Raw genomic sequence first — 18,788 nt, 5'->3', positions numbered from 1 at the left:
CGATGCAGGGGACACGGGTTCGTGCCCTGGTCCGGGAGGATCCCACATGCCGTGGAGCGGCTGGGCCCGTGCGCCATGGCCGCTGAGCCTGCACGTCTGGAGCCTGTGCTCCGCAACGGGAGAGGCCACAGCAGTGAGAGGCCCGCGTACCGAAAAAAAAAAAAAAAAAATAGGAGAAATTTTATAGTAGTCTCTAAACACACCTGTGATGCTGTCATACTTACACTTATGCAACAATTTCTAATCTAGCAATACCTTCCATACGCATTTTCTCATTTAATCCCTCTATGATAGTTTCTTTTAAAGTTTACCAAACTGATACTCAAGGAAGTTAAGGAACCTGCTGCAGCTCTCAGAACTGATAAATGATGGCAGAAAGGGAATAGCAAACCCCAGGAGGCTCACATGGCCCAAAGGAAGAGGTTTCCCACTAGATTCCAACACTCTGACCACTTTCACAGAGCATAAATGACCTCTGAAGAGTTAGCCAAACAGATCACATGACTCACTGAGCTTCTTTCATGCCTGCATTCAAATTTTGCATAAGCGAGCTTGTTTCCAAACTGCAGATGCGTCCAGCAACACTGAAACGCCTAAGAGAGGACACAGACACTCTGTGCGTGGGAAGCCAGCCACGCGTGTGGAACGGGTCTCCACAGCAGCCGCAGCATCTCCCCTGCAGCACGTTACAAAGCTCACATCAATTACCTCATTTGATTCCACCCTATGAAAACCAGAAACAAGACAGTGACTAAGTCCCTAAACAATGAGCACAAGGCGATTCAGACCTTCGGAAGGAAAAAGGAAAGCCCCCAGGAAGAAGCGTAATTTGTCACCCGGTCAAGCCAGCAGCCTCGAGCAAAACTGCAGCTAAAATCCTGCACTCAGAGGTGGATCAGACAGGGAGAACAGAGAAAGTTGAAAAGAAAAAAGCTTTCTACGATGTGTTAACTTTTTCATAAAGGCTTGGGCAAAAGAACCCCACTTCCATATGCCTGCTCATTCTCTTTCCACTGGGGTGGCTTGCTTTAAAGGAGAAAAGAAGAGGGTGAAGACTTGGATAGGTGGCCTCACGCTTGGTCAGGAGGAATCAGCAGCCCTTTACCAGAAAACAAAGGCACCACACTGATACAGAAGGGGGGGGGAAGGAAAAAAAAAAGAAAATTAAGCCTCCAGGAATGACTGAAGCGCCTTCCTGATCAATTACACTGAGATTCCCAGTTCATTTTGGTCCGTAAAGTCAGAGACACAACCTAATTTTCTGCGGTCTTTCATTCTTGGGCTAGGTTATTAGGTTCACTTCAAATCTCTCAACCACTGTCAGTTCTCCATTCAACCTAGTACACTCAAAGTACATGACTATATATAGTAGAAGCTTTTACAAATAATAATGGCTAATATTAATTACTGCTTATTATGTGCCAGGCATGCTACTACTTCACAGATAAAGAAACTGAGGCTTAAAGAGGTGCAATGACTTGCCCAAGACAACACAGCTAGCAATGATTTAACTCAGGCTGCCTCACACGACTGCTTGCAAGCAGTCAATCAAGAACACACCACCCGGGACCTTCCTGGTTGCGCAGTGGTTAAGAATCCCCCTGCCAATGCAGGGGACACAGGTTCAAGCCCTGGTCCGGGAAAATCCCACATGCCGCAGAGCAACTAAGCCCATGCACCACAACTACTGAGCCTGTGCTCTAGACCCTGCGAGCCACAACTACTGAGCCCGTGTGCCACAACTACTGAAGCCTGCGCGCTCTAGGGCCCGTGCTCCACTACAAGAGAAGCCACCACAGTGAGAAGCCTGCGCACCGCAATGATGAGTAGCCCCTGCTCGCCGCAACTAGAGAACGCCTGCGTGCAACAACAAAGACCCAATGCAGCCAAAAATATTTTTTTTTACAAAAAAGAACACACCACCCTTTTAGCCTGTAACAAAATCCAGTTCCCCCCCCTTTTTTTTTTTTTTTTTGCGGTACGCAGGGCTCTCACTGCTGTGGCCTCTCCCGTTGCGGAGCACAGCCTCCGGACGCGCAGGCTCAGCGGCCATGGCGCACGGACCCAGCCGCTCCACGGCATGTGGGATCTTCCCAGACCGGGGCACGAACCCGTGTCCCCTGCATCGGCAGGCGGACTCTCAACCACTGCGCCACCAGGGAAGCCCCCCCCCCTTTTTTATAGTAATAGCCTCACCTAAAAAGAACAAAATCCATTTTATTTTTTCTTCTTATAGAGATTGATTTTTTAAATTGAAGTACAGTTGATGTACAATATATAAGTTACAGGTGTACAATACAGCGATTCACAATTTTTAAAGGTTATAGTCCATGTATAGTTATTATAAAATAGTAGCTATATTCCCTATTTTGTACAATATACCCTTGTAGCTTATTTTATTCGTAATAGTTGGTACCTCTTTACTCCGTACCCCTATTTTGCCCCTCCCCGCTAAGATCCTTTTTAATGAAAACTGCACAGGAACTAGTGCAGTGAGAATGGATCTCAAGTTGATCTGCTGATATTGGTGCTAGGTTTGCCTTTCTGAAAGGTACTCCTTTTTCTACAGGACGTACCTCCAAATCCTCTCCACTGAAGGGCAGGAATAATTATGCTTTGGGTACAGTTCACAGGACAAATTTCCTCTGGCCGAGACCCACGGTACAGCCGAGGATCCAACCCCACACCTCAGTACAGCAGAACGACCACACTCATGCCAGCCAACTGCACTGCGTGCCCACCCCAGACCATTAGGAAAAGCAAGAAAGGAATTCCCAAACCTCAGACAGATCTGAAAGGGCAGTACTTCCCCCCAAAGGAAAACAGGCAAGAAAAAGCAATCCACAAGCGTGTTTAAACAAACAGAAACAGGCCTTAAACATACAAAAGTAATGCTGTTTCTTTAAGCCACCTACATAATATTTATATTTTCCCATAGCTGGGAAATCACTGACTACAGTCAAGCAACCCCTGAATTCACCTTTGCCGTGCCATTAAACCTGGATCTGCTTAAACCAATAAAACTTCTGTTTTGTTTCTCATCTCAAAGCTCCACTGAAATTAGAGTCCAAATACACCAACTGAACCTTAATTCCCCTGGAAAGCTCCTTTAACTGTAAAACATCATGGAATGTTAAACTGCATTTTAGTATTGGTATTTTTTTTCTATGTAATGCACCTAGCTATGTTTTCTATTTTCATAAAAAATTTTTGGTTTTTGTTTTGCTGTTTAAGAACTGTATCAGACACACAAATTTCTATGACCTAAATGGCAAAATACCAAAAAAAAATATTCCTCAAAACAAGCATCTGTAGGAAATTTTCAGGGTAAATTTGAGTTGTCTAAGAATATGAGGATTAAGGAGGGTTCATAATCTATCTAAAGTCAGAAATAACTCTTCACATCCTTTTAAAAGATTCACTTAATTAAAATACTCTGAAAGGAAAAAATTAAATGAGACCAAACTAGCGGTTAATCAGATTATAACACATTAAGCAACAATTTCGGACACAGGTGAACCTTAAAGCAGACTGTGGGGACAGATTCCATCTAATTGCAATTTTTCAACCACAAACAATAAGCTCACAGGTATACAGTATAAAAATCCTCTTTTGTAGGTGGGATTTTTACTAGTTTGTCCTAAACTTTTTTCAGTTCCCAGTATATTTATAAGAGAGCTTAGAATCCTCAAAATTCTACCATAGTGGTTGGAAAACTGATGCTAAATTTATTGAAATTCAAAGATAAGCAGGCACTCCCAGTCACCCTTTTTCACATGGTTAGCAAAAGACACATCATCCAGCTCCCCGCCCTCCATATTCCACAGTGTATTCACAGGATGCTGATGCTGTCTTAGCAATGCCTTTCCTGTGTTGTAATTATAGTTGTTAAAAAAGTATTTTCCTCTGAGTTTCAGTGATGTCAGCCTGAAACACATTCTAAAGTATTTCCAAAGGCCAGAACATGCAACCACCCTTTCGTACAAACAAAGTCAAAAATAACCTGAAGTTCAGCTGACCACAAAAAAGGGGAAGCATCTACCCAGCTAAATAGGCATGAGACTCAAAGAGCAGTGTTCTCAAGATTTCCACCTACCTAACATATGGTCAAAAGCCATGAACAGGGACTTCCCTGGTGGCGCAGTGGTTAAGAATCTGCCTGCCAATGCAGGGGACACGGGTTCGAGCCCTGGTCCGGGAAGATCCCACATGCCGCAGAGCAACTAAGCCAGTGCGCCACAACTACTGAGCTTGTGCTCTAGAGCCCGTGTGCCACAACTACTGAAGCCTGTGCTCCACAACAAGAGAAGCCACCGCAAGGAGAAGAACGCACACCGCAACGAAGAGTAGCCCCTGCTCACGTAACTAGAGAAAGCCCGCGCGCAGCAATGAGGACCCAACACAGCCAAAAATAGATAAATAAAACAAATTAAAAAAAAAAAGCCATGAACATTGCTCACACCAAGAGGAAGACCCACTCAGAAGTACAAAAGAAATTAAATTCACCGTTGTTTTTTGTTTTTGGGGGGTTTTTGGCCGCACTGCGCAGCATGTGGGATCTTTCATTCCCCAACCAGTGACTGAACACCCTGCAGTGCTGCAGTGGAAGCATGGAATCTTAACCACTGGGCTGTCAAGGAAGTCCCTAAATTCACTGTTAATTAAAGGAATGCAATAACAATGAGGTGTCTTTACGAAGTTTTTCCTCTATCTTAATGACTACGGCCAGTGGAGCTGAGGGTGCAGTGAAACCAGATAAAAATATAGTCTTAAATTGACAATAAATAACTAGAGCCATAAAATGGTTACACCCTCATGCTCAGTAAATTCTATTTTGTACATCTATCCTAAAAGAAAACAATCCAAGACCTCCCTGGTGGTGCAGTGGTTAAGAATCCACCTGCCAATGCAGGGGACACGGGTTCAATCCCTGGTCTGGGAAGATCCCACATGCCGCGGAGCAACTAAGCCCATGCGCCACAACTACTGAGCCCACATGCCTAGAGCCCGTGCTCCACAAGAGAAGCCACTGCAATGAGAAGCCCACACACCACTACAAAGAGTAGCCCTCACTCGCTGCAACTAGAGAAAGCATGTGCGCAGCAATGAAGACCCAACATAGCCAAAAATAAATTAAAAAATTTTTAAATAGAAAAAAATCCATAAATGGTAAAGGCTTCTTGCTCTTGTTCACTATAGTGTTATTAGCAAAATTAGAAACATCCATGTTTTCCCTTATTTCAGGAATAACCGCCTACTCAGTAAAATACAATGTAGACATCAAAATGATAGCTGAAATCATGAAGCAATATCTCATAATTCTAACTTTAAATAGCAGGATCCAAATCTATTAGTATAATTTTCCTCAAAAAATTAAAAATAGAATTATCATATGATTCAGCAATGTCACTTCTGGGTATATACCTGAAATAATTGAAACCAGGGTCTCTAAGAGATATCTGTACACTCATGTTCACAACAGCAATATTCACAATAGTCAGAAGGTGGAATCAACCCAAATGTCCATCGACTGATTAATGGATAAACAAAATGAGGTGTATATATCTATATAAAATGGAATATGATTCAGACTTGAAGGAACTTCTGACACATGGATGAACCTTAAGGACCTTATGCTAAGTGAAATAAGCCAGTCACAAAAATACATATACTGTATGATACCACTTATGAGAGACACACAGAAACAAAAAGTAGAATGCTGGTTGCCAGGAGCTGGCCAGGAGGAGAAAAGGGGAATTGTAGTTTAATGAGGACAGAGTTCCAGTTTCCAAGATGAAAACGTTCTGGCAACTGGATACACAGCAATGTAAATGTGCTTAACACTACTGAACACTTCAAGATGGTTTAGATGAAAAAAAAAAAAAGGTTTAGATGGCAAACTTTGTTACCTATATATTTTTTTTTTTCGGTACACGGACCTCTCACTGTTGTGGCCTCTCCCGATGCGGAGCACAGGCTCCGGACGCGCAGGCTCAGCGGCCATGGCTCACGGGCCCAGCCGCTCCGCGGCATGTGGGATCATCCTGGACCGAGGCACGAACCCGTGTCCCCTGCATCGGCAGGCGGACTCCCAACCACTGCGCCACCAGGGAAGCCACCGTTACCTATCTTAAACCACAATTTTCATTTTTATTTTCTTGGCCATGCCACCGCAGCTTGTGGGATCTTAGTTCCCTGACCAGGGATCGAACCTGGGCCCTCCGTAGTAAAAGCACAGAGTCCTGACCACTGGACGGCCAGGGAATCCCCAAACCACAATTTAAAACAATAATAGTTCAGTATGATTATATATGTGCAAAACAGAAAAATGAAAAAACCTAGAAAACAATTCTACAAAATAATATTTATATATAAATAATATCTGTGATGTGCTTTTTATAGCACTATTCATGAAATTTAAGGGGCTCCCCTGGTGGCGCAGTGGTTAAGAATCCTCCTACCAATGCAGGGGACACGGGTTTGAGCCCTGGTCCGGGAAGATCCCACATGCTGCGGAGCAACTAAGCCCGTGCGCCACAACTGCTGAGCCTGTGCTCTGGAGCCCTCGAGCCACAACTACTAAAGCCTGCGCCTAGAGCCCGTGCTCAGCAACCAGAGAAGCCACCGCAATGAGAAGCCCGCGCACCGCAACAAAGAGTAGCCCCTGCTCGCTGCAACTAAAGAAAGCCGCGCACAGGAGGAAGAACCAAAGCAGCCAAAAATTAATTATTAACAAAAAAATAAAATAAAATTTAAGGGGCTTCCCTGGTGGCGCAGTGGTTGGGAGTCCACCTGCCGATGCAGGAGACACGGGTTTGTGCTTAAGAACATATTGCTCTAGCTATTTATAAAATCTTAAAATCTTTCCAGTACAAATGACATGCATATGAGAAATTACTCATTTTTCAGCATATACAAAACAAACATGGGGACAAATTTTGGACTCAGATCTTGCTCTTTACCATGGATAAGAGTTGATCTAACTAAATGGTATGAGAGCAGGTTTCAATCTGGTTTGTTCATTGAATCCCTAGCACAGTCTAGGCCATTGTGAATATTCAATAAACACTTGGGAAATGAATTTAGGAAACTCCATTCACAATCCATACACACACACACAAACACACACACACACTCTCTGCCCAACCTGCATTAATTTCATGAAAACACTTTGCTGCTTACATTCTAAATCTTTTAAATCCAAGATCTTCTAAATCTATTCTTCTGGTCTCCAATTCCCCAACTCATCCTTTTTCCTTCTCTTATTATCTCACTTTGTTTAGTATCTGGCAAAAGAACTGAGTGTTGCAATATATAATTGGTAAATTATCTTAGCTGATGGAATCATGTAGCAGCAGTGAGCAATTACAGTCTATAAAATGCAGATTACTCTGGCTGTGTTAATACTCTATGAAAGAATGAGCCCTCTCCTCTGTACACTGAAGGCACAGTTGCAGCTAGAATGCCATTAGGATGGTTTTATCCTATCAGCTCACAAGTGAAAAAAAGGGAAGTCTCCCCACACACAAGTTTCACAATCTCAAAATGCTTGTATGTGTGACCCAAGCTAGGCTGAGAAGAAACTATACCAAACAGCAAACGGCAAGTTCCTCTTCACAAAGAAAAATCTTCACAGTGGGCCTGGCTGGTACCACATCCATTCACCTTCAGCCATCTAAAGGACGGAGATTCACACCCTTGGCAAGAGTTAGCGCAAACAGCATTGTCCAACAGAAATATAACACAAGCCACTAACTTAAAATTTTCCAATAGCCATGTTAACAAATAAACAGGTAAAAATTAATTTTATTTGACTCAATATATCCTAAGTATTATTTCAACACGTAATCAATATTAAAAAATTATTGTGGTATATTTTATATTCTCTTTCCTTTGTCTTGGAAATCCAGTATGTACTTCAGACTCACAGCCTCTCTCAAATCAGGTGAGCCACGTTTCAAGTGCCAGCAAGCCATATGTGGCTAATAACTACCTTATGTGGGCAGCACAGTTTTAGAATGATGGCCACTTCTATTTTGTGACATTTTTACATTTATTTCACATTTTAATCTTTTTTATGGGCTCTGACATCTCTTTCCTAGTGCGTATCTGGGCCCTCTCCATTAAAAATATGTATATAGCAAGTAAACAAAAACCATTTCACCTAGCCACTGAGAGGCAAACCAGAACTAACTATAGGATGATTATACTTCTGCTGGAACACAATCATCTACACGTTTAGGACAGATGTCAACAGAGAAATGTGGCTTGTTTTACAGGGGTACACATCTCAGCCAACGTTTCCATCTAAATAGATGTAATAGCTTTACCAGACTTTGCACAATAGGGGTGGTTCCTGAAAAACTGTAAACAGTTAAAAGGTCCCTTTTACTAAAGGAGCTAGCTCTTTAAAGAAAAATGAGAGATGCTTTCATTTGTGTATTTGATAAGCTTTTTAAAGATTACTAAATGAGGCTAGGGACATTATTTTTTCACCGCTCTGTCCCCAGAGCCAGATTTGGGGGTGGGGGGGAGATGCAGATCCTCCTTACATGTCACCTTCTCAGAGAAGTCTTCCTGAATCACCAATCCGAAGTACGCACCCCTCCCCCCAGCCTTCTACTCTTCCCATTCACAGCAAAAATAAACTGTTTGCAAAAATAAACTCATCTGTTGCATGAATGATTGAGTGGCTTTCTTAAAATAAGGGGAAAAATAGAGCTATATCTAAACTAGAAGTAACAGATATACCAATATCATCCTTTTTTAAATGGCTAAGATACTGTGGAGGCTTATGGTCTAGTTGGGAGCGGGGGAAACTGTGTACATTTGTGTATAAAGGAAAACTCACAGTACCAAGTACTGGGACTTCCATCCAAAATGATGAGTAGGCTTCCATTCATCCAATCGCCTACTAACTGCCGGGTATTTATTTTAGACCCTGGGTAAACGTGCTAGTCTCTGTCCTAAACAAAATATAATAACAAATTATCATTTTTGCTATGAAGGGAAAGAGCAGAGGGCTTTTAAGAGGGAAGGGTGCCTACTTCAGATTGGTGGTTCAGGAAGACTTCCCTGGGAAGGTGACATGTAAGCTGACAAAGGAAGAGGAACTAAGGGAAGCAATTCCAGGCCCAGGTTCCTCTCCCGTTGTGGAGCACAGACTCCGGACGCGCAGGCTCAGCGGCCATGGCTCACGGGCCCAGCCGCTCCGCGGCATATGGGATCTTCCCGGACCGGGGCACGAACCAGTATCCCCTGCCTCGGCGGACTCTCAACCACTACGCCACCAGGGAAGCCCACAGGCTGTTATTTAAAAGTTGCTGCATCAGAGAGCGAACAATAAGCTGAGCCTTGTTATATAACATATATGATATAGGCAATACTTGCTGAGCCAGAATAAAACCTCCCACAAGGCAACACATATATCAGCTCTTCAATGAGACAAGGACGCAAACGGGCCAAGTTAGCCAGGATGTACCTTTGCAAGCATATATCTTATAATATCCAATGTTGTCTTTCACCATGCCTTCCAAAGAGGGGTCTGGCTAGCTAATGACCCTGGGACAAATCAGAAGTGAAAAACAAGCCTCGAGCTGGGGCCTTTATCAAAAGGCAGATATTTATGTGGGAAGCTGGGAGTAAGCAAGAAATGATGCTCCGGGCTAGAAGCTGGTGATCAGGCCACACTAGAAAGCATTCGGTCAGCCTAATTTTTTTGTCCCAGAAAATGAATGTTTACAGTATGACATGCACTGACTGCTAAAGGAAGTCTAAAAAGAATAACCACATTATTGGATATTTTTAGCTTTTCTTTTCGTAAATGTTTTGTGTCACTGCTTTCCAAATAATTCCAAATCTTGCAAGTCAGACAGAAGAAGAAATGAGGTAGAGAGTGTATTGTTCATGTATGCAGGTATATATGATTGGTGACTAATTTCCTTTTGAAATTCAGTTAAAGGAATGTGTCTCTGTGAGTCCTGCTCACACAAACACAAAATTCCAATGGATTAATACTGTGCAAGGGCAGAATATATTGGACACGGCAACAAAATGTGCACATGACTGCGCACCCGGCAAAACTGACAGCTGGGACTGTTTATATTCAGTAATATAGGGATTCAATGTTAGTATAAAAAGTTTAACCGAAATACCTTTAATGTTATAAACCACTGTTCTTTGCATCCCTACCCACCGCGGTCTATCACCAAAACTTCTAATGGAAACACTGAATAAAACAGTGCAACTCATTACTGTTGATTCTAGCAATAAGACACAGAACCAGAGAACCACAAAAATATTTAAATTATGATTATGGAAAAAGCCCAGGGGCAAACAGAGACCTATTATGTGGAGTCTCACAGGCTTGCCTTATTAAACCATTCTTCAGTTTAACTTTTTTAAAAGCGTGGATGGTTCAGAAGACAATTTCAAGTTCTTCAAGACTTCTTGACTATTCTGCTTCTAAAGCAAACAGTGTCATGTCTTATTCCTATTATCTACACAAGGCTCAAGCCTTAGCTTACAGAAAAAGCAGAATAAGATATGCTGACAGATTATATTAATAATTTTAGTCCATTTCTTATTTATGGCTGCATTGGGTCTTCGTTGCTGGGGGCAGACTTTCTCTAGTTGCAGTGAGCGGGGGGCTACTCTCTCATTGCTGTGCGCGGGCTTCTCATTGCGGTGGCTTCTCTAGCTGCAGAGCACGGGCTCTAGACGCGCAGGCTTCAGTAGTTGTGGCACGCAGGCTCAGTAGTTGTGGTTCGCAGGCCCTAGAGCGCAGGCTCAGTAGTTGTGGAGCGCGGGCTTAGCTGCTCCGCGGCGTGTGGGATCTTCCAGAACCAGGGCTCGAACCTATGTCCCCTGCACTGGCAGGCAGATTCTTAACCACTGTGCCACCAGGGAAGTCCAACAATTCTAGTCCATTTCTACTCTTGGAAGCCTGAATGTGTAGAAAAGGAAAATTATGGTAACAGACTGTTGACATTCTTGGTTCTGCACGAAACAAAATGGTGAATTCAAAAGTATGAATTATGAACACTGTAATGAAGATATATGAATGACACCTATCGGGTGTCAAAGTTTTAAGAAACTCCTAAATTACAGATGTCCACTTTGCAAAAGGAAAATGGAATATTAAAATTATTTTTGGAGGGCCTCCCTGGTGGCGCAGTGGTTGAGAGTCCACCTGCCGATGCAGGGGACGCGGGTTTGTGCCCCGGTCTGGGAAAATCTCACATGCCGCGGAGCGGCTGGGCCCGTGAGCCATGGCTGCTGAGCCTGCGCGTCCAGAGCCTGTGCTCCGCAACAGGAGAGGCCACAACAGTGAGAGGCCCGCGTATCGCAAAAAAAACACAAAAAAAACTGGGGGGGGACTTCTCTAGCAGTCCAGTGGTTAAGACCCAGCACTTCTACTGCAGGGGGTGCAGATTCCATCCCTGGTCGGGGAACCAAGATCTGACATGCCACATGGTGCGGCCAAAAATTAAAAAAAAACAAACAAAAATTATTTTTATAGCCGACAAGCAGCAAAAAGGAGACCAGAATTTGAGTCAGGAAGACGAGTTCTGCCTTCCCCCCACCTAAATGGAGGTCTTTGGTGAACCACTTAACAAGGCCTAACCTTTCATTAGGTTAATGTTCAGCGGATTCTTGGAAGAATCATGAGACAGGGTACATTGAAAAGCCATAAAGAGCCAACAATTATCAAACCAGGAAAGAATTCATTCATTTCAACTAATATTCACTGATGGAGGCCCTGGGGATACAGCAGTAAGCATGACATTCAAACTACCACCAAAAGGCCACACATGTTCATTCCCTCTACATCTTTCAGACCGGTTTTCAAGCTTTTTCCTTTCCTTTTCTTTCTTAAAGAGGGCACCAAAATAAGAAAGAAAATAACATTTTTGTTATTCTTGGAGAAAGAAAGAAGTTGGGCTATGTTCCTTTGCCTGGCAAGAGAAGAAAGAAACTTCTCAACCTCCTTCCCCCTTTCTCCCCATCCTGCCTTTACCACAAACATCTTGCTTTCCCTGGGTATTTTCAAGAGTTCTAGAAACCACATTTTCCTGGCTTTTCCACCAGGTGGTATAGCACCAAAAAAACTCACTATTATCAATAATAGATCCTTCTGACAACACTTCTCTTTCCATCTCTCTGAAGAAAAGATAAATTTCACTTCTACACCATATGTCAGAAGTGCCTACCTAATTCTTACAATCACCAGCATAAAAAATGAAAAAAGGCTTATCTAACCTCAGGTGAAAGATATGTTCTGTATTAAGAGTACCTTGCTTTAGGGCTTCCCTGGTGGCGCAGTGGTTGAGAGTCCGTTTGCCGATGCGGGGGACACGGGTTCGTGCCCCGGTCTGGGAAGATCCCACATGCCACGGAGCGGCTAGGCCCGTGAGCCATGGCCACTGAGCCTGCGCGTCCGGAGCCTGTGGTCCGCAACGGGAGAGACCACAACAGTGAGAGGCCCGCGTACCGAGGAAAAAAAAAAAAAGAGTACCTTGCTTTAAATTTAACTCACAAATCTTATCAGGAATTTAACACACTCACTCTTTAAATAAACCCAAATGCCCACAAAGATTCAATTAGAACACCTTCTCCAACTGGCAAATAAGTCCTCTAACTCAGCACCCTGTATGTGTTATGTTAGAAGGGGAAATACACAGGTATTAAAGTTTCAGAATATACTTTGAAGCTCTTTAAGCAAAGGTCTAGGTCTTACTGTCCTGATTTTCAGCACAATCTTCAAAATACACATTGATGTCAGACCAATTCTAAATACTAAATAAGTAACATTAAATGAGTATAATATATATATACTAGATGAATATTACGTAAGTTAATGAGTATAACATGGAAACACTGTGTGTGTATAAACCCAGGAAAAAATATTTTTACTTTTTTTTTTTTATATAAACTTTTTATTTATTTTTGGCTGTGTTGGTTCTTCGTTGCTGCACGGGCTTTCTCTGGTTGTGGCAAGTGGGGGCTACTCTTCGTTGTGGTGTGTGGGCTTCTCATTGCGGTGGCTTCTCTTGTTGCGGAGCACGGGCTCTAGGCGCGCAGGCTTCAGTAGTTGTGGCACATGGGCTCAGTAGTTGTGGCTCGCGGGCTCTAGAGTGCAGGCTCAGTAGTTGTGGCACGCAGGCTTAGTTGCTCTGTGGCATGTGGGATCTTCCCGGACCAGGGCTCGAACCCATGTCCCCCCTGCATTGGCAGGTGGATTCTTAGCCACTGCGCCACCAGAGAAGCCCTATTTTTACTTTTAAAGCACTAAAGCATTTTCATACAAGTTCAACATGGATACATCGGCCCTTGTCAAGGAGCATCTCACACCTGGAGAATTCAAGACCAACTAGTTTTTTGGAGATACTAGTCACCTCCGGAATAGACTTCAAACTACCACAACCATCTCTGACAATCTCTATTCCAAGTGTCAAATGATGACAGCAAGAAAGTAGAGAAAGGAAAGAAAGGGGAGGTCAAGAAAGAAAGAGAAAAGCAAAGTGAAAAAAGCACAAGGAAATGCAATCCTTCTATGAATGACTGGAGGGCGGGTATTTCTGACTTCGAAACCTCACAGCAAACTCCTGTCCTTAAAATACACTCCACTAAAAATAAGATTTCACTTGCTATGGACTGAATGATTTTGCCCCACCCCTGCCCAGTTCATATGATGAAGCCCTAATGTGACAAGATTTGGGATGCGGGGCCTTTGGGAGGTAACCAGGTCTTGAGGGTGCCCCCCACACAATGGGATGTGTCCTCTTAAGCGGGAAAGAGGCAGCCCTTTCTCCGGGTGAGGACACTGCCAGAAGTCGGCTGTCTGCAAGCCAGGAAGGGGCCCTCATCACAACCCGACATGCTGGCACCCAGATCTCAGACTTCTAGCCTCTAGAACTGTCAGAAACACATACTTGTTGAAGTCACCTAGCTTGTGGCATTCGTTACAGCAGCCTCAGGTTAAAGTGACTAGTAAATAGTATGGCCTTAAGCCTTAGAAACAATAAAGAACGGAGACCTCCTGAACCAGAACTTCACTTGGGGTTACCTGCTACTGAACAAGGGTACCCGACTTCACTCTAGCCCTTCCCTCTCCCCTGTCCCCCCTTCTTCTGGTTGGGAAGTTAAGAGGTTCAAAAAACTTCCGAATCGTAACAAGAAATTTGACCTCATAAAGTGGTTAAATAAACTTAAAAAGTCTGGCAAGGAAACCCTGACACATTACTCCGTCCTCACCCCTCCCAGAAGGCATCACCCGGCCCTGAACGATTTTCCTTGCTTCTAGTCTCCAGAACTAAGTCTGATGGCGATGTCTGGAGCGCGTCTACTGTTTTTTAAGAGCAACCAATTTGTTCCGGTCCAGCCTTCTCTCATCTGATACGAGCACGTCTGGGTTGGCAGGGCTTCCTTGGTGTGGCTCCCAGGGCCAGGAGGCCGCGGGGTTCAAGCGCCCGACTTCGAAGTCTGTCCAAGTGTCCTGTTTCGGGGTAACCTCCCCTGACACTGTCACGGTCGGCGAAACCGGCCCAAGTACTCTTCCCATCTTCTCCGAAGTCATGCTTCCCACTGCACGCTTCCTCCAAAAAAGGAAGAAACCGGCCGAAGGCTCAGCTCTCGCCGGCCAATCCTACCTAGCACCGGAACTTGTTTGCAAAACATTCGAGGCACCTATACAATTGACTTCACTGGAAACGCACAACCTTGACTCCCGCTACCAAGATTTAATGAACGCCTGCTCTGGTCAGGCCAGGCGTTCCTCTCAGCGCTCCCCCACCGATCCCGCCACGAGAGGCGCCTGGACCGGGAAGGTAGGGGAGGCCAGGTCCCCACGTCCACTCCTGGCTGTTACACGGCCCCCAGGCCACTCCAGGGGCCACAGGCCAGGGAACGGACTAATAGTGGGGGCCGGCGTGAGGCCCGCGAGGGGGCGAAGGGCGTCCCCAGGCGCAGGGGAAAAGCGGGGAGTGGCCGGCGGACGCCTCCTGGCTCTCAGAAGTGCCCCCCAGCCGCCGGAGGCAGAGCAACAGAGGCCATCTGCCGCGGCAGGCGGGAGCGGGCCCTCCGCCTCCCCGCCCTCCCTCCGGCTTCCCTCCCCAGGGCGCCCCGCGCACGCCCGCACGCACAAACTCAAGGCACTACCCCGGCATCCGGAAAGATAGAAACCCCTTCTCGGAGGCCTCCTCCTCCTCCTCCTTCCTCGCGAGCATCCCCCGCGCGCCCCGCGGAGACCCGTGGACTTGAAGGTCCCGCCGCGCCGGGACTCCGCGGAAGCGACCGAGCGCCGGCTACAGCGCCTACCGGTAACGCCACTCACTTGCTGGCCGGCGCGGGGCTTGCCCTGGGGCGCTCTCCTGAAGAAGGAGGTCCTGGCGGTGAAGAAGAAGTCCTCGGCGTCCTCCTCCAGGCTGCTGTAGCCGCTGCTCATGCTGCTGGTCCCGTCGCGCGCGGGCCGCCTCCCCGGGGAGCTGGCGGCCAGGCAGGGGGTGCCGCGCCCGCCCGCCCCGCGAGGTTCCCGGCGCGCGGCCCCGAGCCGCCGGCGGGCCGTCCTGCTGCAGCTGCGGCCGCCGCTCAATTCGGCCGTCCGCGCCCCTCCTGCCGCCTCCCGGCTTCCCGGCCCGATTCTGGGCGCGGCTGGGGCCCTGAAGCTCCCTGCGACCCCGCCCCTGGGGCCCCGCCCCGAAAGGCCCGGTACGCTCCCCACGCGGCTTGGGCACTCCCCGCGCGCCCGCAGGTGGGGGCGGCGCAGCCGGCCTGTTCCAGGCGTGCTGCTCTTTCCTAGCAGTATTTGGGGAACCCCGGGAGCCCCGCCACGATAGCTGCGTCTGTGCTCCCGGTCGCTTCCCCAGCCTCCCGGATCCTGCCAGTTCCTCTGAGATCAGTCCACCCGCCCCACGCCCGGCTAGCTCGGGTTTGGGGGAGGGCCCAAGCAGAGCAGGGAAATTTCTCCGCTCTCCCCGCACTGCTCGCCCCTTTTCGGGGTCCAGCTGGTGGCAGTGGAGATTGCCCGGCCGAGGGACCCCCCCTCCCAAGACCCTCAGGCGTCCCGCAGCCGTTTCGCCCCGTCCTGAACTCCGGCAACTCGGCCCTCCAGGAGGGTTAAAAGTTAGCTGAGACGAATGGGGAGGTAACGACTGGGTTGAGTTTATTCAAATGAAAACATCCTTTCCGGAAATTCAGTTGAGCTTCGGTCTTTGCCTCTCGCCCTTCTTTCTAGTGAGAGTTCATTTTCAGATAAGGACCGCCAAGGTCATTATGATCTTTGAGGCTACTTGGTGCGAAGGGGGGTGAACTAGTTCTGCAGTTCGAGTACTTATTAATTAAACGTGCTTTTTAAATGTCCCCTTCCACAATCCGCTTTAAACCTACAAGGCATGATTTCAGCGTTGGGGTGAAGGGTTCAGGGAACTCTATTCACCCTCCTCAAAAAAAAAAAAAAATCCCTATTTTCTGAATCCTTTCTGTCAGCTAATCCTCTTTTAAAATGCAAATTTTTCCTCCAAGCCACCTGTGGATGTTAGTCATTTACACCTTGGTGTTATTGAATTGATTTAAATCATACTAATTTCCTTGCAGAGATCCTGACCGAAAGGTTGTTTTGAAGTTTCAGCCCTGCTATATAGTAAGCCGGCTCTAGGAGAGGTTTCTTAGGAGGGGAAGAGACGGGTTAGAAAACAAATTTTTCAGCCATTATAGGTAAACTTTCTTGCATTATCTCCTTTAGTCCTCAAAACAACTCTATTAGGTAGTTAGGACTATTTTATGCTCATTTTACATCTAGAGCAGCTGAGGCTTAAAGAAAGGAAGGGAGCTGTAAGGTGGCAGGGCTGGGATCATTCTGATCTGAAGATCCTCAGATACCTTCTAGGTCCTCTGCTTGGTCCGTGTCAGCCATGGTCGCTTGTGGACTAGCTGGGAGGGAGAGCTGGCCCGGAGTTGACAAGAAGGAAAGAATTGGCTCTTGAGTCATCCTATTTCAGGCAGAAAGAAGGCTTGCATACCTGCTCTATCTTCCTTCAGGCTTACATCCAGTTTGCAAAGTTGTCTATTAACCCGAGGGATTCACAGCAACCCCAGGAGGCAGGCCTTGGAGTTACAGCCCATTTTAAAGATCCTGCAACATTAAAGCCTTCCCAGCCACCCAGCTACTGAATAATTAGAAACCAGGAATTCTAATTCTATACTGTTTCACCCAGTCTAAGCTGATCCCTATGTATGCCATGTACCTAACCTAATGTAAGGGAATGAGATGATATACTTACTTTATGATAGATTTTTGTCATTTGGTTTCCATTATTTCATTAACATAGTCCTCATTAAATATTCCAATTTAAGAGTCATGTGTACGTTAAAGAATTTAAATAACTTGTTTTATTGTGAATGGAAAGAAGGAAATAACCCCACACAGAATAAATTATTTTACGCAGTTTCTGAATACTTTGAAGAAACATATTAAAAGAAAAAATACGTTAAGGTGCTTTGTGATCCACCATACCATAAATAGGATTTTTTCCTGGTATTGTTTTTAAGTTCCAAAGGACAGAATTAATTTTTATACCTGTCAGCACACCATTAGAATCAGGTGTAACAAAAAGGCATAATTGAATAATGAAGTAGAAGCACTACTTTTAAACAACAAAAAGCAATAAAAAATAAAGGAAGAATTGGCAGTTTCCTAAATCATCATATTAATCATATATCTATATTTTTCTGATAGTATTTTTTTTAAACACTTGGGCAAACTTTAGTACCTTTTTTTTTTTTTTTTTTTTTGGCCACACCACGTGTCTTCTGGGGTCTTAGTTCCCTGACCAGGGATTGGATCTGGTCCCTAGGCAGTGAGAGCGTGGAGTCCTAACCACTGGACAGCCAGGCAGTTCCCCTGGTAGTATTCTTGACAAAAAAATATTATGAATTTAAAATTTGGTTCATGAAATTAGTATTTGTAAAATTTGTCTGTAAAAATTCAAAATGTCACATTAAGCATTTTTAACATTTAAAATTCAGGGAAGGGGATGTAATAACTAAAATGTGTGCAACCAAGTTCAGCTGAATGGACTTACTGTCAAATATACAGGAGAATTTGTAAGAATTTGTAAGAAGAGGCTTTAGTAACAGTTATAACCCCTTTTACTCACCAAATAAACCACCCAGGAGAAAATAATCCTATAAATGTGATTATAAATCACGAAGTTTAAATCAGATTCTTTAAGTACTATATATCCACAAATAGTAGACTCAAATATCAATATAATAAATGTAGAAAAAAATTTAGACACAGCTAACCCTTTGACTAAATATATTTAGAGGTAAAATTTTTCTTTTGTCAACTTGTCCTAATAAAACACAAGATCACAGAGGAAAAGACTTCTAGGTTTGACTATGTAAAATTTTTAATATTTTAACACACATAATGGCAAAAGACAGGGAAAAACTGGGGGAAATATTTTGTGCATAACTGTATCCTTAAAATACAAAGAGCTCATATAAATCAATTAGAATTTCAACACCTAATGAAAAAATAAGCAAGGGATATGACAATCAGTTTATAAAAGGAGAAATAGGGACTTCCCTGGTGGTGCAGTGGTTGAGACTGTGCTCCCAATGCAGGGGGGGACTGGCTTTGATCCCTGGTCAGGGAACTAGATCCCACATGCATGCCGCAACTAAGAGTATGCATGCCACAACTAAGGAGCCTGCCTGCTGCAACTAAGACCCAGTGCAACCAAATAAACAAATATTTTTTAAAGTATATAAAAACTATTAAAAAA

At 44.9% G+C, this 18,788-nt stretch overlaps 1 protein-coding gene across 1 annotated transcript in view; it reads right to left on the bottom strand.

Moving 5' to 3' along the window:
- The window catches only part of RASSF3 (Ras association domain family member 3), a gene marked incomplete at its 3' end in the record, with an annotated part of 73,657 nt that extends 58,209 nt beyond the window's left edge, over positions 1 to 15,448 (bottom strand). Inside the window, exon 1 of the mRNA XM_079715542.1 lies at positions 15,335 to 15,448. Within this exon, the coding sequence (XP_079571668.1) occupies positions 15,335 to 15,445 (111 nt within the window). The 5' untranslated portion in view covers positions 15,446 to 15,448. The remainder of the gene's footprint in view (positions 1 to 15,334) is intronic.
- Positions 15,449 to 18,788: the final 3,340 nt, after the last annotated feature.

The sequence above is a fragment of the Hyperoodon ampullatus genome, assembly GCF_949752795.1.
Source record: "Hyperoodon ampullatus genome assembly, chromosome: 11".
Taxonomy (NCBI): domain Eukaryota; kingdom Metazoa; phylum Chordata; class Mammalia; order Artiodactyla; family Ziphiidae; genus Hyperoodon; species Hyperoodon ampullatus.
Note: the sequence above shows the minus strand (reverse complement) of the source record. Positions and strands in the feature narration are given on the sequence as shown.